At 47.8% G+C, this 24048-nt stretch overlaps 1 protein-coding gene across 4 annotated transcripts in view; it reads right to left on the reverse strand.

Moving 5' to 3' along the window:
* The window catches only part of LOC115782780 (nucleolar protein 4-like), a 139992-nt gene that overhangs the window by 35185 nt on the left and 80759 nt on the right, over window positions 1–24048 (reverse strand). For all 4 annotated transcript variants that reach the window (XM_030733194.1, XM_030733197.1, XM_030733196.1 and 1 more), the window contains one exon: window positions 19167–19320. In XM_030733194.1, coding sequence (XP_030589054.1) covers window positions 19167–19320 — 154 coding nt within the window. The remainder of the gene's footprint in view (window positions 1–19166; window positions 19321–24048) is intronic.

The raw sequence follows: 24048 nt of genomic DNA on the forward strand, positions 1-24048 counted from the left end.
TGAAGGTGAACCGTATGTAGGCCAGAGCGAGGGAGCGGCCGCTGTAATGCACTTTAATGTACTGCAGTGTCTGTGCTGGGGGACAGAGGAGATCCAAACCGGGATGTAAGGCTGGGAGAGCTTGGCTCCTCTCTCCGTCTCTAATTGGCTTCCTCGTTGGTGGAGCAGATCGGCTCTGTTAAAATCTGCCTTCATGTTTCCCCTCAGGCTTCACCTCTCTTCATGTCTGCCCCTCCCAGCGTCCGTCTGCTCTCTCCCTTCATATTCTTTCCATCAGGCGGCATAAAGTGACTTTATATCAATGAAACTTCTCTAATGCAACATAATTACTTCCTTACTGAGCAGATATGGGCTCGACTCCATAATTAGGCCTGTTTCAGTGCTGCTGCCTTTTCACTGATCTTATTTGTCTTTGTGTTTTCTGAGCTTAAAATTGATTTTGCATGAAATGCAGCAGTCTGAGAGACTGAAGCGCTGCACTGAAGTTGGAGCCGATTCGCTTTCTTAAAGCCAGAAAACATGAAATCGAACGGCAGCTGTAGCTCTCCGGGTGTAGGACCTGATGGCAAAAAAGAAGAAGAAAAAAAAGAGGCCTTCCTCGACTCCGACTGCCTCCATTAGCTAACCCAAGCTGAGAGGTGGAGTCCTTTAATCACTGATCAGCAAATACAGACAAACATAATGTGACAAGTGCAGGGTCAGAATCTTTCATCTGCCCACTGCAAATTAATGCTAGTTTGCTAAATCTGATACCTGAGGAGAACCTGAGCTAAACCTGAGGAGAACCTGAATTAAACCTGAGGAGAACCAGAATTAAACCTGAGGAGAACCAGAGCTAAACCTGAGGAGAACCTGAATTAAACCTGAGGAGAACCAGAGCTAAACCTGAGGAGAACCAGAATTAAACCTGAGGAGAACCAGAGCTAAACCTGAGGAGAACCTGAATTAAACCTGAGGAGAACCAGAGCTAAACCTGAGGAGAACCTGAATTAAACCCGAGGAGAACCAGAATTAAACCTGAGGAGAACCAGAGCTAAACCTGAGGAGAACCTGAATTAAACCTGAGGAGAACCAGAGCTAAACCTGAGGAGAACCTGAATTAAACCTGAGGAGAATCTGAATTAAACCTGAGGAGAATCTGAATTAAACCTGAGGAGAACCTGAGCTAAACCTGAGGAGAACCTGAATTAAACCTGAGGAGAACCAGAATTAAACCTGAGGAGAACCTGAGCTAAACCTGAGGAGAACCTGAATTAAACCTGAGGAGAACCAGAATTAAAACTGAAGAGAACCTGAGATAAACCTGAGGAGAACCTGAATTAAACCTGAGGAGAACCAGAGCTAAACCTGAGGAGAACCTGAATTAAACCTGAGGAGAACCTGAATTAAACCTGAGGAGAACCTGAGCTAAACCTGAGGAGAACCTGAATTAAACCTGAGGAGAACCAGAATTAAACCTGAGGAGAACCTGAATTAAACCTGAGGAGAACCAGAATTAAACCTGAGGAGAACCAGAGCTAAACCTGAGGAGAACCAGAATTAAACCTGAGGAGAACCAGAATTAAACCTGAGGAGAACTCGAGCTGTGAGTGCAGATAGAAACACAGCAATGGGATCAACTGTCCTCGCTTCTCTTCACTGCGCCTCGTATCATCAAATAAACCCACTGAAGATGATGTCACATCCACCCATGTGAGGACCACAGTGCATGACACGAACACACAAGGCTGACTGTGCAGGACACACACAGCATGTGTGTGTGTGTGTGTGTGGGGGGGGGGGGGGGGGGGGGGGGGGGGCATAGGCTGCATGTAATTATGACTGAATAAGTTAAAACAAAACAACAGGCCTCTCTGTTGCCCTCCAGCACCCCTCAGGCCTCCTGTGTGTGCTGGAGCTTCCCTGGATGGATGCATGGATTTCTGCTCAGTCTTTGGAGTTTACAGATGGAAGGGAATCCCCCCCGACGGGCCTGGGTTGGACTTGCAGCTCAACACTGCGATGTCTGCGCTCACACTCATCCCAGCTCCTCTTATCCAGCACCAGAAGCAACACCAGCTCTCATTAGCTCAGAGGTGGAGTCCACCAATCATCATCAGGACACGCCGGGCAGATGTAACACAACAGCGAGTCAGCATGAGCAGGAACCTACGCTGCCTTTCTGCCACCTAATGTCAGCTGACCTCAGCATGACGTCAGCGACCCAGCGCAGAAAAGTCCCGTCCTGAGTCCATCGGCTAATTCATCCCAAAGCTCAGCGTTGACCCACCTGATGAATCAGCTCATTGTTTTCCAGTGACTTGAAGAACTATGAGGACAAACTCACCTTCACCAGAGCTGGCTAGCCTTAGCGTGCTAACAAAATTAAATGCTGATGAAGAATTCATGAATGAATCAAGATTGTTTGAACTTCAATACCCAGCTGTCAGAGTTATTCCTCGGACCATAACGAGTCTGATCCAGACCTCGATCTAGCTTCACGTGTCCGGGACTTTATTTCAGTGCCGTCCACGTTAGCGTGCAGCTTCCTCAGCCTCATCTCAAAGAGGACGCAGAGCAGAGTGCACATCTATCACAGACAGTTCAAAGTACTCCTCCTTATTCTGCATCAGTATGTAAATCACAGAGATATCAGTCAGCGGGTGGTGTATTCCTCTGACATCTCCTCCCTTTATCTCCCTGTTTAAAGTCTCTCATCATCATTCTGTTTGTGTTTCTGATCTCCACCTCTGCTGCTCTCTGCCTCCCACTTTCTTCCTCTCATTATCCAAACTGCAGCTCTTCCCTTTCCTCCTGCTTCCCCGCGATCAAGAAGACAACACATGTTAAACCTGCAGCTTAAATCACCTGAGACGGAGGCTGAGTTTGATGGTGTAACCTCGCAGTAATACATGTACGTCCTGATCCCAAACTCACAATTCCAGTCCACACTTCCTGTTCTCCGTGACAGGAGAAGGCTGCTCTTCTCCTCCGTGTCTTTACGCTCTGCTTCTCTTCATCAAACTCTTCGTCATCCTTCCTTTAGTTCATCATTTAAAAAAAGGCTTTTGTTTACTCTGCACCCTCCTCGTGGAAAGATTACAGAAAGACTGGAAACTGACAGAATTCATTTCACTGAGTGCCTTTAAATTGAGACTGCAGACTTTTGTGGCTGATATCATAATTTGTACTTGTTTCACTTAATTAATGTTTTAAAATTTTAATTCTTTTATGTTTTTGAACATGTATTTTAACTATGTAATTTTTTACTTATATTCTGTTGCTGCCTATCTTGGCCAGGACCTTCCTGGTTAAATAAAGTTTAAATAAATACAAATTTAAAGGATAATACCATCTTTGGGTTTTAGACGTTTTCTAGAACAAAGTCCACTCTGTGTAATTTTGGCCGGCTGCAGACGAAAGGCCGGCGACAAAAGACGCGTGGCAGCATCGCACAGACAGAGAGGTGTGAGGATGAGACGCCTCATAGCTGAGTATTTATTCAAAGCCTGCTTCATATTATTGCTCCTTTTGTTGACTGAGGTTTTTATGTACTAACGACAGTCTTCCTCTCGTTGTGTTGAATGCTGCTGTGTCAAACTCGCTGGTGTCACGAGGATGCTCAAACCGCCCCGAGGCCTCAGCGGCTCGATCCTACAGGATCTCCACAGGACCCTTTGGCATCACATTCAAATACACCGGGTGTCATTTTTTAACATGTAAAGGTCACTTTTTAACACAAACATGCAGGAGTTTGTGGCACGAGTCAAACACACTCGTGACTCCACCACCATCTCTACAGATGACCAGTATCCCTCATCGTCCAGCATACATCGAGGCACCAACAATAAATATTCAACATGCTGGGACTGCCAGGCCGTGTGTCTCTACACCTGGTGTAAAGGTGGAGAACAGCCAAAGCGCACAGCCATGAAACTTTGCTGGGATCTTTACAGCAGCCACGTGCTGCTCTGCACCGGCTAACATGCAGCGCTAACGAGCAGTGCTAACGAGCAGTGCTAACGAGCGTCCACACAGTAGGAGAGTACCAGCGACCGGAGCCCAAAGTCAGTGACATCAGCACCTCGCAGTGATGACGGGACTACCAATGGGAGTGAAGGATTCCACTGAATGACATCAGACAGGGAGGTGAATATGTGATAGGGTCACCTAGGCAACCTGAGTCTGGGCGGACCCCCAACAATCAGCCGTCAGCTGCAATCTGATCCACGGTGTGTGGTTCTGAGGAGGGGGCTTTCTCCCAGAAACCCTAACCGCAGAGGGTTTCAGGCTCAGGTCACTTCTTTCGTACCTTCGGGTAGATTTGCTCTGCAGGAGGTCAGCCGTCCTCCCTCAGCTGCACATTTCCAAAACAAACAGATCAATAACTGTTCCCATATCCCACCATCGGACCCAAAATCACAGAGGACCGGCCGGCCGGGCGGCGATCATCAGCTACTCCCAAAACCCCATCGTTTTTTATATGAATCATATTTATGTGAACCACCTATTCTTCCTCATCGTTTATCTGTGCTTCACCGACTTCTTCCTCCCTGCACCGACTTATCGCTTCATCTCACGCCTCCTTTTCCACTCCATCCATCTCCCCTCGCTTTCCTCTACATGTCTCACTTGTATCTTTTGCTGCAGTGTGTGTGTGTGTGTCTGTGTGTGTGTGTGTGTGTGTGTGCGGCCTTGAGAGGTGAAACACAATGCTGGGAGCTCCTCCCTGCCTTCCTCCCACACTCACACACATACACAGACAACTTGAGGAACACAAAGACCCAGACTGTGGAGATGCTCTCCTCCTCGACCTCGCGCTCTGCACCACTCCCACACACATTCCTGCAACACCATCTACACACACACACACACACGAGCTCAGTATTGGCTTTGGCTGGCTCTGCATCACTTGCACCTCCCCGGGTTTCTCCATCTCTCCTCCCAGGAGTCCTGTATCAGCTCCTCACTCCCCCCGGGAGCCCCATTTATCCTGGAAACCATCACATCCCTAATTCTCATCTCTGCTGGTCATAAATCAACTCTTATGTTTCACACATATGGCCAAAAAAGCCCTCCAGAGTCCCACTTGAGCCCCCATCTCCCCTTCAGAACTGATGCATATGACCAATAACTCCCACTGTCTTATTTCTTTCCCAAGAAATGTTTCCGTCTCTCCTCATCGCCTTATATCTATCTCAAACTCCCCCGAAGGGCTCGGGATCTGCCCAGATCTCACCCCGGGGTACTGTATCTCCGCCTGGCACCACTGCACATCCTCATATCTGTAGTAAAGCCCCGCTCCACAGTCCCACATCAGTGACATCAACTCCTCCGTATTTACACATAAGTGCTGTATTTATTGGCCTCCATAAACTTTCTATAGAGCTGAAATTATGACTTTTGAGGGCTGTAATCTAAGCACCACCTTTCTCTGTGGCCGTGTTTGTCACACCAACAGGTTCAGCTCCAAGACGAAAATTATTTTTAAACTAAACCTCTTTGAGTTAAACATTTGAGGATGTATTTCGCTTGTTTCACTCTGCAATATGAAATCTATCCCTCTGACTTCACAGAGCTGATGGGCATGTTTCACTCTGTTATTTTGTCCCGTGCAGTGTGCGCATTTCCACAGAAAAAGACGACTAGCATCAAAGAATGGCTGCGGCTGTAAATCCTCAGGTTCAAGTTCGGCCGCAACCAAAATCTGAAATCTGTGAGAACTTCCTCCTGACAGCTGCTGAGACCTGCATCTACTAAACCAACAGGAACGAAGCTTTAACCAAACTAAACCGGCTTCACTGCTTTAATCCGACATCTCCAGTCTCATCTGAAAACTGCCGAGAAGTTCAAATAGTGCGAACTGTTGATAAAGTTTGTCATAAAGTGATGGAGGTCGTGTGTGGAGACATGAAATGGAGGCGAATAAAGCGTGGCTGTTTGTCAGCTGCCTTCAGCGGGTGCTGCTGCAGCAGACAGTGTTGGTTCAATAGTCTGGGAGCAGGATTTGGAGACAGCGCTGCATTTACATCCACCCACACAGACGCACACTTCTCCATCTGCTGTCTGCAGCCATATTTTGTCAAACTTTATGACCTCGCTGTAAAACTTGACTGCCTATCACAGCTCACCTTATTAACAGTTAAGAGTCAGTTCTGTAGTACAGATTTAAAGGCACAGAAACACCTTCCTGACCTGCAGAGGCTCCTCCCACCTGATGGGCTTTTATCGTTGCATCTTTATTTTATGACATGCGGTCACTCGGTCTGTTTGAAACCGCAGCCCTGGCCTTGGCTGAGGATGGAGGCAAAGTATGAAAGTTTGATTTACTGCATTAATAATATTATTAAGGCCGAAGTGTCTGCTCTTAATTAGTGAAACAGGTGTAGCTGCAGGATGTGATGAATCACTGTGAATGAAAGTAAAGCTGCAGTTCATTTCTCTGCGACAGTTACGAGGTTATTTTCTAATCTCTGACTCAGATATGACAGATAACCTCATCCGGCCTCTCTGAGCTCTTTATCAGATCAGGTAAAGTCAGAGACCCGGGCGCTGCTCGACGCTCAAAATATTCATCACATATTCCACTTTTTTAAACTCTTCAGAATAAAACCTGGACCTGCGGTCCTCCAGCCAATCAGAGCCCGGCCTGAGACCCTCAGACAGGAAGTTGCTGATGAGAACGATCTGTGAGGAACCCCATCAGTATCTGTTAGAGAACCGCTCTTTATACCTTCCTATACTTCCACACAGTTTCTTATGTTTGGTATTTTTTAGCTCAGTGAGTTAGCTGCAGCCAGGTTCTGCTGCCTGTATTTGGGGCGTACAGCTTATTGGATATATGTTTGATAAAAAGCTGCCACAGAGAGAAAAGTGAGACTCCGCCGACCTGACCTCAGCGCGCTGACCGACCTTCAGTGGTCTGCGCACCACAAACATCAGTCAAAGGAAACTTTTAGGTCCCTGAAAAAGTTCCTGAGAGTAAAAGTGTGAAACACCGCTCAGGGCGGAGGGAGTAATAAGGACCCACACTGTTTCCACAGGATGAATACATGAACAGATATGACGACACTGAACAGAGAGCACAGAGAAAAGCAGCAAACACAATAAAATGAGACAAAAGCCGACCCGTGTGTGATCATCTCCCTCTGTATAACAGCGAAGCTGTGAAGGACGACAAACGTCCTCGACTTTGCACTTTCATTGTGTCTTCAGATGGACCGCAGCGAGGAGGGCGGAGCCTGACTCACAGAGAAACATCATGAGGGATGAGCTGCACCAGATGGGGGTGAAACAAAGCTTGTAAAGAGCAGAGGAAATGAACGAGTGAACCCCCCCCCGTAATGAAATCAGTCCCACTAAATATAATCACCTGTTCATTCACTATAGTCCTCGATGCTGGACTCAGATCAGCAGCATCTCGGGGTCTTGTTCATGAGTGGGAGAAAGTGGAAGCAGCTCGGTCGTTTAGGAGGAGCGCACACATCAAAACGAGCCAGCTGAGGTTGTTGTGGTTCCCCCAGAAGAGCTGGAGGTGGAGGCTGGGAGAGGAAGGTCCCCGAGACCTGGACAAGCAGCAGAAACTGGAACAGAAGCGCTGAACGTGGTAAAGATCACGTCTGTGAAACCTCACCATGTTAACACGCTCTTTAAAACCAGCACGGCTCTTCTTTTACATCTGTTTGTTTGTTAGAAATTAAATGAATTTTTAATCAATCAGCTCCAGCTCATCAAAACAATCTGCTCACTGGATACAAAACGACTGCTGCAACAACAGCAGATCATTCACTACAAAAGCTCGGACAAAGAGGAGGAGGTTGGACACGGTGTGCACCGTGACAGACGCTCGATTGGAGCTGCGTGGGTTAACCTGAACACAGACTGAACGCGGTGACCTCGTCCTTGAGTTTCAGTCCTCCACCCTCCTGTCAGCCACCCCCACAGTGCCCCTCACCCACTTCAGCAAACAGGTTTGAGGTGTGTGTTTGTTCACTAAACCCTCTGTGTGTGTGTGTGTGTGTTTTTCGGACCTTGGGAGTGGTGCTGTGTGTTCTTATTGTTTTATGGTTCAGAGGCTTGAGGATGTCCAAAGGTTGGCTCCATAAAATATGTCCCAATCTGAAATTTGTACCCATCGTTATCAGCTGCCCCCCTCAGAGGGAACACACACACACACACACACACACACACACACACACACACACACACACACGAGCTTTTAGGCCGGTGTAATAAAAGAAAGAGGCGCACACGTGGGGCCTGACTGGCTCAGAGATAACTGGGGGGGTGGGGGGGGGTCGAGCCTGTTTTTGCTCTAACTCAGGTTGTAAATGAGAGTTGCACAATGTGGGTGGGCAAGAATAAGGACAGTCTGCTGGGAATGAGCAGAGGTTTATTTCTGCACTTGTTTAATATGCTGTGATATGAAAATTGTGCTTCTCCTGCTGGTAAATATTTTCACATGCAGGTAACTTAGCCTTTCTTAGGAGAGGAAAAAGCAGCAAGTCCTGTTGTTTGTGAGGAGCGTACAGTCCAGCGATGACTAATATTCCTCTCCCTGTTACTTAGCGTCGCTCTCCATCACACGGTACGCACACGAAATCAGACAGACTGAAAATAGCCTCGTCTGTGACAGAGCGGAGATCCAGAGATGTTCAAGACAGACTGTGAGACGTGCAGAGAGTAACAGCGGAGAGCAAGCGTGAATCTGCAGAGGATAAACAGAAAGAAAGACCGTGGAGAGGTTTTTCCCTGCAGGAGCCTGAGATCAGACAGATGTTAGAGCTCCAACCATCCAAACCAAACCAGCCAGATGTTTTAGCTTCAATTCATCCACCCCTCTCCTTTGCTTCTCCTCTGCCCTCCCCTTTCTCTCCTCCATCCCCCTTTTCCACTGCTTCATCCTCCATATGTGCAGGAACAGTAAACATGAACCCATCCAGGTCTACAAAGGATTTCTTTCTCCCACAGAAACCTCTGCACACAAACTTCACACATGCTGCAAACCTCCTGCAGCACCAGGAGATCACGCTGCTCCACATGTACCACACACGCATGTTCTCGCCTCCCAGTACATCTGTGACCTCAGCGTGATGAGTGACAGAGGAAAACGGAGTTTTCAGACTTTTTATTCCTCCTCAGTTTTAACCCTTCCCCGCCCCCACAGTGACCCTGCCTGGCCCCGAGAGCGAGAGCCAGCTTAGCATGTGTTACAGCATGATATCACCGAGCTGCAGCTCCATGACCTTCTTCCAGGTCAGCTCTACAAGCCCTGACCTCATCCTTTGAGATGCTGTGGCACTGCGGGAGTCAAAGCATAGGTTCCCGGTCCACCAGAATAAAAAGAGTTTATCTGTTAGTGCTGCAGAAAAAGCTTCAGTGATACTGAATACAACTTGCAGCAGATTACGAGACTTAGGAGTGATCCAAAAGACCAGGACGCAGCACAATGTCCTTCCACCAACATTCAATTCAGTTCAGTTTTATTAATATTGCATCAAATCACAACAAACAGTCGCCTTTGTATTGTGGGTAAAGACCCTCCAATAATACAGAGAAAACCCAACAGTCCAAACGACCCCCTATGAGCAGCACTTGGTGACAGTGGGAAGGAAAAACTCCCTTTAACAGGAAGAAACCTCCATCAGAACCAGGCTCAGGGAGGAGGGGTCATCTGGTGAGGGGTGAGGGGGGGGGCAGATCAGCGTAATTCACAGTTAAAATTACATGAAACTGCTAGGCAGAGCGACAGCTCCACACACAATGAAAATCAGATCCCAGATCAGACTCAGGGATAAATAAGAGGACGATGGCGTCAGAGAGCGAGAGGCTCGTTAAGGGCAGCGTTCAGAATCAGCTCAGTGTGATCTCAGTTTAGCTTTAATTAAAAACAGTGGCTGGAGCTAATTATTTATGAGTACACTGCAGATTAATTCCTGATAACAGGGTTACAGACTCCTAAACTCAATGCCACTTCTTATCTGACCACTGAAAAACACAGACCGTCCAAGAAGCCTGGAGCTCCGCCTCCTTGGACGGTCTGTTAGTCCAGTGAAGCCACAGCAGCCGTATTATTGGTCAGATCATTGCATTAAAAAGGCTCCAACAGCACAAACTCGGTCCAGAGGTCCAGATCAGGGACTCCAGTTAGCTGAGGGGAAGCCTAGCAGACAGCTAGCAGCTACAGCCGCCTGTGTCACCATCCACCTGTCAGTCAGAGAGGCCACACCCCTAATAATGCAGACTTTAATCCAGTTTAACCAGGTGTGCTATAAACAGCTGTTATGAAGGAGGAAATGACCTATGGAGCTTCATTTTTGAGTTTGTTGATTTGTCTCATATAAAAGCCAAAGCAGGAGCAGAGCTGTGCTGGGTGGACTCAGAGCTGCTCCTGACTCTGGCAGCAGCACGGCCGCGATGTTCAGGGGCTGAGGGTGGATCTGAGCACGGACACACTAAAGGCTGAACCTTTCACCATTCCTCTTCTCCTCTATCACCGAGTGATAAAGAATAATGTGAGCAGTGAATATCTAACAAATTTTCCATCAGCCGGCTTTTTGTTCTGTTATTAGTGACGTCTGCATTTCCCAGAATCCGCTCATAAGTGACCTGAGCGCTGCTTTCAGGCTGAGAGAGTGAGAGTGATAATAATGGGTTGAGAAAATTGCAACGGCCGCTGCAAACCCCATTAGGCCATTTCCACAAATCGCTCCACATCCCACAGCACAATGGACACGCTCGCACGCCCGGTCGCCTTTTCTCGGCACACACACACACACACACACACACACACACCCCCCAAGCCGCCGAGCGGGTTCACGCCGCTCCGAGAGCTTATCGAGTTTAGTCAGACGCTTGTTTAAAGGGTGTCGAGGTTTGAGTCTCTAACAGCTCCAGAGCTCATTACAGGCAGGCAGGAGGCTGCTGCACTCAGCTACGAGTCAACCACCTAATTATTCACACACACACACACACACACACACACACACACAACAAACAATATAAACATGTCAACAGGTTGCGCTCGGACACAGCTGGAGCTCACTCTGGTCAGCCTAACAAACCAGTTGGTGTGTGTGTGTGTGTGCGTGCGTGTGTGTTTGTGTGTGTTCTCTGTTGTGCCAACTACAGTCACTCTGCTTAATTATTAACACACAGACATCCCAAGACTCAAAGATGCTATGGGGCTGTGCAATTAATATTAGCCCCTCCCCACAAACACACACACACACACACACACACACACACACACACACACACACACACACACACACACCTTTGGAGCATTTATGATAAACACACAGCATACATTCATGCATGTGCAGCCTCATGCAAACAGCCTGATGAGCGTGCACGTGTCAGCTGCTGCAGAGAACGATCAGAAGTAAAAACAGAGAGTGTGCAGAGGAAATGTCAGACGCCTGTTAAGATGGATGCTCCTCCTCCTCCTCACACCACAAACACACAAACTTGGTTTGTGTGTGTTTGTTTGCTGTGCATGAAATGAGATTTAAGCTGCATTTCAACAAGATCAGCTTTTAAAACCAAACTAAAAACTTCCTGTTTAATCTTTCAGTTTTTATTCCTGGTCTTAAGGATCATTGTTATGACTCTAATGTTCAGGTTTTATCCACCTTACTGGACTACTGCTGATCTTCATTATTACCTGTGTCTGATTTCCCTCCTCTCTCCCCACACGTTGCCGGGTTCCTCTCCTGGTTCATCCTAATTTTACAGAATTTATTTTCACATCTTTTTTTCTCATTTGGCCACAAAGTATCCACAAAAAGGATGAACGGCTTCCCGCACTGAACTTTTGGCACATAAATCACGTAGAGCACAGCTGTCCTTATAGCACAACATCCTCATCTCTCCTAGAGTCATTAAGTGACTCTTGCTCTGGTTTCACCCATCGAGCTGAAATGGAGGTCTCAATTTGCCGGCCTCCATCAGTATGTAGGAGTGAGGGAGGAGGAGAGATACAGGATTTAATCTAATGCTCCCTCCTCTCCTCTCCTCTAATTCAGCCTGACCTCCATCCCTCCATCCATCCTGCACCCTCATCCTCCCTGCTAGGCCTCTTCCCTTCATCCCTTCCTAATCCCCCCCCCCCCCCCAAGCTTTCAGATGCTGGGGTGGGGGGCAATGAAGGGAGGAGGGGATCAAAGTCATCCTGTCGCTTGTTTCCACCACCCTACTTTTCCTGCTGCACCACATCAGACGAGGAGGGCTGCTGGCCTGCGACAGCATGTATACACAGATGTATACACACTGTCACACATGCACACGTGTGTGTCTGTGTGACACGATGTCTTTACATGTGTGTGTGCATCAGATTAGATGTGTGTGTCTGTTCCTGAGAGGGGGAGGAGGCAGGCAGTGAGCTGAACTCTGCTCTCCTCACCACACATTCCCTCTTCATCCTTAAAGACTGTATCCTGACAGCTCACCTGTCCAACTCTCCTACCTGTCCATCTGTCTCCCTGGATACAGCGCTGCCCACTAAACCAACTGTTTACCCCATTACAGCAAACGCTGTAAAGCAGGCAGAAAGAAAAGAACTGGACAAACAATGTTATGTGTAAGTGTAAAAAACACACAGCAAGCACTCAGCCCTCCACCAAGGGTGGGTTACAGTTTTCCAGGTGGACAGTAGGAGGTTAAAAGGTTGAGCACTGCAGTCTGTCATCCAGGGTTAGGGTCAGGGTCCATGTTAGCCACATGCTAACAGGCAAATGTTGAGTAACTAAAGGATGTTACAGTTTAATATGGCATTACATATTTTTAATATCCACCTGGTTAGGGCTAATTCCTGAGATATGTAAGCAGTGATTTAGATACAGATCATTTTCAGAGAAACCACGCAGGTTCAGACAATCTGGGACAAACCAAGAAGCCTTATGTTTTACTATTATATTCCAATATTATTCCAATATTTGTACAAAATGGTTCAGAGAGGAAGAGTATGATGATATGAATTCTGTTTTATAAATATCAAAACAATGACCACATTATGTTTAAGTGATCAGCAGCGACCTGGATCTGCAGATCTGGATTCTGAGCGTCTGACACGAACTGCAGAGCATCATCTGCATACAGACTACTCAGTGCTGACAAAATAACCCAACACAGCAGATGGTTTGTTACGCTGAACTGTGTGGGAAGTCATTTAAACTGTTTGAAAAGGGCACGTTCAATAACCACCTGAGAGCTGATTGGATAAGCCATCAAAACAATGAACCAATACAAGCCCGATGGTACCTCAGAACCTGCTGAAAGGGTGGAAACACCTTTTCCACCAAAAAAAGTGCCACTCGTTTTGTTCCTCTTTCAGAAAAGTGAATCTCCGTGAGTGCTAGCCTCGCCCGTAGACGGCAGCGTAGGACGCTGGACGGTCTGACCAGCGGTGTTTCATTTCCCCCTACCCCTCTGAAGCAGTCGGCCCACAGGAAGCACTGAATCTGCTCCTCGCACCATGAACCAAAAAGTTTATAAAGAACTGAACAGTTAAAAAAAGCAGGAACACAACGAGCGGTGCTACATCTACCGCTGTTCCACTGACACGGTACTGCCACCTTTGGAGAACAGACCTGCATTTCGCTGGTTTGACACCCAAACGTCATGTAGAGTTTTACAGTGAATGTTATGGTAAATTATGTGGGAAGAAAATCATGGCGGACAGAACCTGTGGGCTGCATCAGCGGCTCATTGGCGAATTTCTTGTGGTAGTAAGAGCAGTTTGATCACTTTGAGCTGTCTGTCTTCATAAAGTTCCTGCTTGTCTCTTGGATGGTGAGATCGATTCTTTTCTACTCTCAGTAGAATCAGTGAGGTCAGGTGCTTTTGGGGCGCCTTTGTTTCTGATGAAGTGGTGCAGCATGTTATTTACTGAGTTTGTCAGTGTGAGAGATGGGAACTCCGTGGCCTACATATCCATAACGATGAGGGTCCAAGGACCAGGAAAATAAGTTACAGATAAAAGAGGGAAACCAGCTTCACTGGAACATCTGTAACAGCAGCAGCAGGCAGTTTCAACCTCAGTGTGTCATGAGATCAATATACTGGCTCAGCTCTCCTTGTTTCCATGCTCTCCCTCCTCCTTTCTACATGATGTCACCCTCGTCATCTCTCTCGCCCTGTCTTCTTTCCCCTCCATCCTCTGAATTGTTTTTCTCCCCTTTGGAGAGGTGCTGTGATGTCAGCCCATCTCCCGACGAGCCCTCTTCATCATCAGCCTCCTTTCTACAGAACGAGAGGCTCCAGGAAAGCAGACCCGGTGCTCTGCTCAGCTGGGAGCTTCTCAGGAGGGTGGGTCAGCAGAGCAGAGAGGATCTGGTGTGGATGTCTCTCTGAAGCTTTGGGGGAGGGATGAGAGGATGCTTGCTGGCCAGAAATGAGAGTCAGTGGAGGGGCCACTTATGAAGATTGAGTCCCCTTGGAGCCAGAGTGATGTGGAGAGGCTTAGAGAGCACACATGCAGGCCTCTCAGAGCTGCAGAACACGAGTGTCACGAAACATCGACAGCAGAGCAGATCCGGTGATCGAGCTCTGCTGCCGGCCAGCATGAGCTCCGTCCAAGGTTGTCTCCTCCAGCATCAGCTGAATAAATTTACTCAGACAGCTCGAGTCAAGGTTAACGCTGCTTCGCCACCGGCTCTTCATATTGCAACTGTCAGATCAGAGAAACACATCTTCACACCGATGCTCATTTTTACAGGAATGGATCAACAGTCCACGCTCGGACCAACATCGTGGAGCTCACTCAACATGGCTGTACTTAGAACCAAAACCACCGGCATTAATGACTAATTCATAAGACAGCTGACAAACCCTGCTGATAAATTACATCGTGTTAACAGTAAATTAACAAGCACGCCTGTTTTTGTCAATGCAAACGTCCATGATCGTGTACTAGCTAGGATTTAGTACTATTTGATGGGGTGAGTGCAGGGAGGAGGAAAACAGCGGAGCATCCACAGCAGACGAGGAGCAGAGATACAACGAAAGGACACGAGCGTGACGGTGAAACACTAACTGTGCCCACGACAACTGCATTATAATATTTATAATGACTCTATATTTAAAAAAGATATATAATATACACACACACACAGGCAGGTGGCCTCAGGTTTATATTGTTAACATAATTATGAGACAGTACGTTTCCTTTACCATGAAAGAAGTGTAACAGGTTACTTTCTCTGACCAGTAACAAAGTAACGTACTGCATTACTTTGAACAACAGTAAGCAGTAATGTGTAATCTATTACTTTTAGAGTAACGACCCCAACTCTGCTCATTAATCTGATGTTAGTGATTGACACGGGCCTGATACTGCACATGCTCACTGGCTGTTTCAGGCATCTCATCAGCCAGCCTCAGCCACAGGTATCAAACCATCGGCCTGAGCCAATCATAAAAGCTTTCCCCCTCAGCTGTCACTGTTAAGCTGAGTGGAGGAGATAAGAAGAAAAGCAAAGGTGGCGGTCAGAAGCTCTTAAACATGATTTACTGCCTGCTTCTGAGCTGGACACGGCAGACCATCTGCTGTGCAGAAATGAGCTGCCGGCTCCAGTTAAATGCCCCGACAGCTCGCTGGTTAGGAAACGCCCACCTGATATTAACACTGGGAGTCAGATCAACCACAAGCTCTTTGGCTGCAGCTCCTCCATCTCCTCGCTGTCAGAGGAAAGAGCTGCTGCTGAGTCCCAGCGCCGCTCACAGTTTAGTGGCTTTCAGCACTGCCAGAGCGCAGCAATAAGAGTTTAAAATAGTGAAGCTTTTACTTTAAAGCTTCATGAAAGTGCAGAAACAGCAGGAGCCGTGACCAGCACTGCTCTCAGAGGCCTTTTCAGAGCTGAGCGCGGGGGGACGGGCCCATGATAATAATTGCAAAGCACTGCTGATGGTAAACTGACAGGGAACACACGGAGGGGTCCTCACACTGATGTAAAGGTGAAAAACTTTCAGGTTCGAGGCTCAGAATTTCTTCATTTTCAGATAAGACGGCAATCAGAGGTGGAAACCGCGGGAGGCTCAGAGTCCACTGTGAAAGCAAAGCAATCACAGGTACATTTAACGCCCTCCTCTCGATCCATCCGAGCCTGTCGCAGATTTCTCGTGTGCATTAGAGGTCAGGAGGCTTTCTGCCTCTTCCCTTCTTGGATTGGACTCTGACTGAGCAGGAAAGCCACTTCACCCGAGCCTCTCAGCTCCTCTGAGAGCCGTGGCATTTGGACGCCTACAACCCTCCTCTGGCGTCTATATGAGGTGTAGGGAGCGCGCTGACCTTTTAATAACAAGGCCCTATACACTCCGCCACCTACTGTAGTCTCACAGCTCACTACCTCCAGCTGCCTCTCTCCAACCCCACAATGCAATGCTCTCATTTCAGCGTGAACAGTCCCCAGCACCATCAGCATCCTCCTCCTCCTCCTCTGACATTAAATACAGAGAATCTTTCCTAATAAGGACAAAAAGGAATCAAATCACCAAATCTGCCCCCCTCCAGTGAAGCAGGAAGAGCTTCTGCTCACACTGTGGGACTGAAGGCCTCTGACTTCCTGTCCAGGTCGTAGTTTCACTTCATTTGAATTTCTGATAAAACACCTCAGGAGCAGCACGGAGCCCAAAACTTTACTATTCACGTTACTGTCTGCCAAACTGCAGAGATCAGTCAGTCTGCAGGGAGTTTAAGTTAACTGTGGTATTTTGGGCAAATATATGAAATATTGTTTGCTTCCAGTTTTATAAATAGAACCTTTTTGGTCCTTCTGGAGATTTTAAATAAAGATTACACAGCATGTAAACGATGTTCTCCTCTCTTTCATTTTCACATGAAGGATGGAGGAGGAGCAGGAAGAAGGACCGACTGATGAAGGAGCACACACACCTCCACACTCAGGGACACCTTAAAGTGAGTCAGTATTCAGTGCTGTGTGTTAACAAGCTGCACGCACACACACACACACACACACACACACACACACCTCTCGGTATGGTTGCCGGTATTCTTGCAGCATTAAGAAACGAGTGTCTTCAAAGTGGGGGCTCCTCACAACGGGAAGCCTTTTAGTGGGGGGGGGGTTACTAAAGAGGGGTAATGTGTGAGAGGAGGAGGGCAGGTAAAGGTGGGGAGGCAGAACAAAACTCAGCTCATTCCTTCTCACTTCTCCTCGAGGATCAAACAGCTGCAGCACTGTTGCAGGATTGTTCTGCTTCACCTCCACATCCACCCGCCCGGCTGCACTGATGCTCCAGGAGCATCGTGTGAAGCAACCAAGGAGCACCTGCACCAAGACAGACTGAAGGCAGGAGAACCAGAGCCTAACGAATTCTTCTCATCCATCCATCCTCTTCCACTTATCCGGGGCCGGGTCACGGGGCAGCAGCCTAAGCAGAGAAGCCCAGACCTCCCTCTCCACAGCCACCTCCACCAGCTCATCGAGGGGGACCCCAAGGCATTTCCAGGCCAGCCAAGAGATCTAATCTCTCCAGCGTGTCCTGGGTCTGCCCCGGGGCCTCCTCCTGGTAGGACATGGCTGGAACACCTCACCCAAGAGGCGCCCAGGAAGCATCCTAGTCAGATACCTGAACCACCTCAACTGGCTCCTCTCGATGTGGAGGAGCAGCGGCTCTACTCTGAGCGAATCCGACTCGCTGCCAGCAATGCGGACTAAGCTCTCACTGCGGCTGTACAGGGACTGTAATAACAGGCCAGATACCCTATATTCCCACAGCACCCTCTACAGGATACCCCGAGGGATGCGGTTAAATGCACGTGGACAAACTCCCACACACACTCGAATATCCTCGAGAGGATGAAGAGCGTTCCACGACCAGGACGGAAACCACATTGTTCCTCTTGGATCTCAGGTTCAGCTAATGGACAGACCCACCTTTCCAGGAGCCTGGGACAGACCTTCCCGGGAAGGCTGAGGAGTGTGAGGAGTTCTTCTCCTCTTCCCAAAGCTCTGTACCTGTGCTGAAGCCCGCATGCAGCATCACAGATAACGAGCTTATTCTAATCACCGTTCAGAAACGTTTACGGCGGCTCCTCCCACGACTTCGATCTGAACTGGTTTTACTGCTTGTATTAAAGTCTCTGCTGGCTTCAGCCAACAGCTACAGCCTCCAGCAGCGTCACAGTCACAGCCCACGACTGTGAATCCATTCAGTTATTATGTGTGCACATCCAAACAGACAGTCACAGTTTCAAAAAGGAGGAAGTCTGCACCTTTGACTGAATGTGTTTAAGAGGAGCCTGCTGCTCGGCTCATCGCTTCCTGCTCAAAACTTCCACGTAGTCTGAATCTGTACGTCTGCTCGTTATTACCAAATCACAGAGCTTTACAGATGTGCAGAGCTACGCTCACAGCACTGTGAACACACGTTCCTGCACAGCACATCATCTCTGTAAACCCAGTAAAACAGACTCAAATCTTGGCAAATCTGAATCTCAGATTTCCCTGAAGTTCTGTGTTTTATCTTCCCCCTCTTTGCTGCAGTGGTCTTTAGTGCATCTGATCAGCAACTATGAGAGCATCTTCAAGAGGTTTAAGAAAGCCGTGTTTCGTCCTCCAGGTAAGCGTACCAGAAAGCGACGTCAGAAAAACGGCACAGATGTAAGAGGATCATGTGACACACCGATCGAACCTCCCTTAGCTAACAGAGAAGCTTCTGAAACATCCAAATTAAGACCAATGCTGTCACTTCCCTCGATAGGACGATCGAAATGATGCCGTCAGAGGTGAGAAGAACTTCCTGCCTGCCTTTTTTCTCTTTACTGTTATTTTACTCATCTCTTCACAACCAAAGCACATGAATGATGATGTTAGGCCAGCATCGCAGCTCCCTGCACCACTGAATGCACGACGGGGCGAAGAAGCAGCTCCGGTCGGATGTTTCAGAGTTTAAAGAAAGCACATTACAGGCTGAAGCTGAAAGGAAGCATCTGATCCTGAGCTGCAGGGATTAGCAGCAGCGCTGCCTCTCACTTCTTGTTTTCAGTAAGAACAGCTGATTTCTGCAGCTCTGATCCCCATCTGCTCGCACTCAATAATCACCTCTGATCACGGTGCTGACAAACGCTCGGTGACCTTCAGGCTCACAGAGTCAACCGTAATCTCCAAAGACACAGCGATGTTTTCATCCCGCAGCAGCACTCGGGTGACTTTAACGCTTCTTACCGTCGTCCTCTTTGCCGTGAGCGTTCTGCGGACTGTGGCGCATCCTCTCTCTGCGGCTCGATGGGCTCAGGTCTGACACCGCTCCCAGATCAGCTGCTAGCCATGTGGGCTCGCTCATCTCTGCCTCCTCCTCGCTGCTCACTGAGCTGTCATCCTGAGCGGGAAAAACAGAGACAGAGAACATTTCAGTTTATCAGCCGAACCGAGCGGTTCAGAGCCAACAGCAGGAGGATGTCAGCACAGCATCAGGAGATATTCATGCATCAGCTCATCTGAGAGAAACACCCATTATTCTAGAGCGGCTTTGCATGAGTCACAGTTTACAATAATCCTCATTTATCTGATACTGGGCCCCGGTCCAGCCGCTCAGTTCATCCTGCCTGAAACTCCTCCCCCTTCAAGACAACTTTCTTCTCATTGGCTGCCCCTTACAGCAAAAATGGATGGGGCTTCTGTCCCTTCTCTGTGACATCATACAGATCCAAGAGCAGAACTAACTGTGACAAACTGAGCGTTTCGAGCAGTGCAGCCTGAGCTTTGGGCTCTCAGGGATTCCTGCACACACCGAGCTCACTGTTAGAAACATGTTTAACGTGAAGAGCAGGAGATCAGGAGGAGGAACAGCTCCACTTTACTCTAGACCAATCAGAAAACAGCCCACCGACAGGGGGGAGGGAGGTGATGTTTCCACCCCGCCCGTCAGTCAGCAATACAACTCAGAAAGTTTGGAACCAAAACTGACGAAACTTGGTGGAAATGTTCCTTAGAGGCCCCAAAGAATATGATTTCATTTTCAAGGTCAAAGGTCAAGGTCACCAAAAATGTTTCTCTCATCATTCTCATTCATTTTTCACCTGTCACAATGAAATTTGGTCCTCAGTATAAACTATTACTGCTGATGATTCATTGACTTTTTCTATTTTAAATACTCACAATAATGCAAAGTGAACCACAAACCCTACACAATCACACACATACAGTTCATATCTCTGCAAATGTTTTTGTTTTTTAGAGGACGCTGTCAGGGTCCATAAACTGAATCCAGACTGTTTATGCCATTATCTCTTCATGTGGACCAAAAATATAAAATCACATTTTACCGTTTTTAAAAGCCAATAAAATACATTTCTGGTCTTTGTGATGGAGTCATTTATGATGGAGTATAGGGATGCAAGGTTCATGAGAAAAATCCGTCCTGTTCAGTTCAGCCCATCCACAAAAAGCTTTGCAGCAGTATCACAAATGAAGTGGCGGGAGGGTAAAGTGTCCCGTGCAGCAGGTCGAGGAAATCCCAGAGTTCGAGGACGCACCTGTATCAGCATCGTTCCTGCTGTGTGGGACCGTTTGGATTTAGTGCTACTTTGATGACAGCGCGCGATGGATAAAACTGCGACTGTGTAAGCGCCGTGCAGCACATCCAACACGTTGGCTCGTCCATGAAGACGTGGCCCGGTGTGTCAGAGAGTCAGGTAGGAAAGAAGAACTTCTGCTCCTCACGGCCCTCAAACAGCCTCTCAGAGAAGTCAGACGCTGTAAATGACGGATTCTCCGATGTTTGGCACTTCTGGAGTGTTGACAGTACGATACGAACCGAACCGTGGGTTTTGTGAACCGTTCCACCCCCGATGGAGTGTGACAGCGCTGGGTGGGGGTGGTGGTGGGGGGGCTCTCTGAGTTCAGTAACTCTTTTCTAGCCTTTGAAGCTCTAACAGGAAGTGAGATGTGATTTTATGAAGGGTTCATGCTGCAGCACTAAAACCAGCTCAGCTCTGATTGACAGACGTCAGTTTGTTTCCTCAGTTAAAAATGACCCCATCACAAAGGTCGGATTTACAGGCAGAGTGGGTTTTTGCTGTTCTCCACAGTGACAAATATTGGATATTTGCATTCTTGGCATCCGTGATGTCTAACGCAGCGTCTCGTCTCCAAACAAAAGAAAGGAAAAAGATGGGATCAGACGAGGAGCACAGATGTTTCCTCCCAACCAATAATGCATCATTAATGACATGAAGCAATCAAAAGCTTCAGGATTTATTACCAACAAAAAAACCTGCCACAGACAGGCATTCTCCACAGGGACACCAACACCACCATCGAGCTGCTCCACCTCCCTCCACCCACTGCAGACGTGTTGCACTGCGAGTGCACAACCTGACAGGAAGATGCTTCTCGCTCCGCATGCTTGTTAAACTCACCTGGATGAATCAAACTGTGTTTACCTGCCGTTTGAAACCATTTTTATTTATTTACCTCTTTGTCGGTGTCAGCATCAGATTCCCCCGAACATCAGAGCGAACAGCGAGCACGAGGCTCAGAGGGACAGACGCCAAATCAAACAGGACACGCTGCTGCTGCTCGGCGAGCTGCACCTGCGGGTCTCGCCGGCGGCAGGAAGCGTCACGCCGACACGCCGCTCCCTCCACCTCGCATCCTAAAACACTGGATGCTGCAGCTCAGCCCAGCTCAAAAACAAATCTGTCTGAGTTTCCTCCCTGAAAACCTGCTGTGTGGATGAAACACAGCGCCGCACAAACTCCACGACTCGCTGCTGCTCACACTGAAATAACTCCTTTTTAAATGGATCGCTGAGAACGAAAAACATTCACCTTCATTAAAGTGACACTTCTGATTAAATCTGGTCTTTGCTAAACAGATATTTCCTGAAGTAAGGTCTTCAGGTGACCTCAACAGGTCACATGATGGGGTGGAGCAAGGTCTCCCAGTGTTTTCACCCCAAACCCCTGATAGTAATGACCCACGCGCCGTTTCACAGCTTGGCTCATGTGATGATGACGTGGGTCGACCCCCACCAGGGGTTAAACACCCGGGTCTCTCCACCTCTTGGATGAGAGGTGAAACATCTTCCAAAAATTAGAGCAATCTGAAACCAGAGGTTATTTCAATATTTCATGTTTTATTTAAGAACCTCTGCTCCTGTGTGCTGCTGCACTTAATGAGCTGTGATTTCCACTTCCAGCACTTCAAGATGCAGATGTTCACATTTATAATTTAATTATTATCCTTTTATGTAAGAAATTTAAAAATGTCTGTTTCATGTTTGCCTGTTTGAGTCTCCCTGATGGCTCTGAGTGGACTGTGATCATCACTAAAACACGTCGTTACTGAGCCAGACTTCAGCCTTTGAGTCAGCATTAAGGTCACGAACAACAAACTCCACCTTTACCCTCCACCTCAGTAACTCTGGGAAGGAGCTGCTGTCCCAAGCAGAGGACTTCGAGCATCTCAGGGTTTCTGCTCATGAGTATTGGGGGGCGTAGAGCGAGAGACCGGCAGGCTGGTGAGGTGTGAGATTACTGACGGATCTACATTCCTACCCTCACCTACGACCACGAGCTCTGGGTAGGATGAGATCACGGATACAAGCCTGCAGGGTGTCTGGGTCACTCAGGAGCTCAGAGTAGAGTCTTGTCAGGTATACACACACACACACACACACACACACACACACACACACACACACACACACACACACACACACACACACACACACAGCTCTCAGCAGAGCTCTAATCAGCATCTCAGGATCCTGGCAATTTCCATAATGAGATCTTGAGTGCTGTGACTGCCTTTTATTCCACACAGATTCAAGGACACAACAAACAGCGAGCAGATCCAGGAGCAGCACAGACGCTGGGTTTGGATCATGTTCTCACACCTGAGGCAGAGAGGAGGCGGGACTACACAAACGCCCCAGTGACATCAGAGAAAATCACAGAATTCCCAAATCTTTTATTTTTAATATACATGCCATCCTCCCTCGTACGGGAATATAGGAATACGATGCATAATTCAGCAGTAAACATATGACTGTGGAAAATGTTCAGCTAATGAGAGCTGCTCTGCAACGAGACAACAGCCTGAACAGGAACGCAGACAGACGTGAAGGCAGCGACACAGATGGGCACATAAACAAAAGGGTTACAGAGATTTCTGTATGCAGCCCAATGTAGATGCATTCATACATGCAGTTTTATATTGTTGACCCATAAACCCATGCACTGACTCCTGTGATCAGGTTAGCATTGATTGCTCTCTAATGCCACAGAGGCTTCTCCCAAAGGCTAAAGCAGGCTGGGGTGGGGTGGATAAAGTCTAAAATAAGAAGCATGGTTCGGCATGCAGAGCACAAACAGAGATGTTTACGATAAAAAATAATCCACCACAGCTGAAAATGAAAAAGCTTTTACACGCTGGGCGCAGCATGAATGAAAATAAAGAAGAAACAAAAAGGGCTTCAATAAATATTAGCGGCCTTGTATTTAATATTCAGCTGAGTGCAAATTAAACTTTAACAGGTCGTGGTCCTCTCTTCTCTCAGAGCCACTGTTAAACACTCATTACTACAGCAAACTCAATGGTAAGATACTATGAAACACAGTGCAGTCGCTGAACATGTAACGGGGGTTTTCAAGCTAACACCGAGCATTAGAGGAAATAAAAATCTGCAGGCTCTTTTTGCTGCTGCTGCACAATGAAACAAAAAGGTGAAACACTGCAGGGGAATCCACAGACCTCTGCAGCTGAGTCTGTGTGGCAGCACTGACCCACATCTGTCCATTAACGAGAGCTCTCAGAGGAGGAGTTTCCCCGGGCTCGTCATGCTGGATTAGCATCCTCGCTGCAGCCACTACGACTGCACAACTGGAAGCAGGCCAGCTGTGCAAAGAGCTGCTGCATCACACAACCAGAGAGGCTTTAATCCAGAGGAAAGTCACTGCACGCCGCTCAGCACGTGCTAAAAAATACAGGAAGAGATGATGTGCTGATGTCACTGAGCCTTCAGTGACTGACAGTTTGCTGCATTTCTTCTCATTTACACCACAGAGCTTAACCCACATCCCCGGGAATATGACATTCTAGC

This window comes from Archocentrus centrarchus, chromosome 7 (assembly GCF_007364275.1).
Source record: "Archocentrus centrarchus isolate MPI-CPG fArcCen1 chromosome 7, fArcCen1, whole genome shotgun sequence".
NCBI classification, from domain to species: Eukaryota; Metazoa; Chordata; class Actinopteri; order Cichliformes; family Cichlidae; genus Archocentrus; species Archocentrus centrarchus.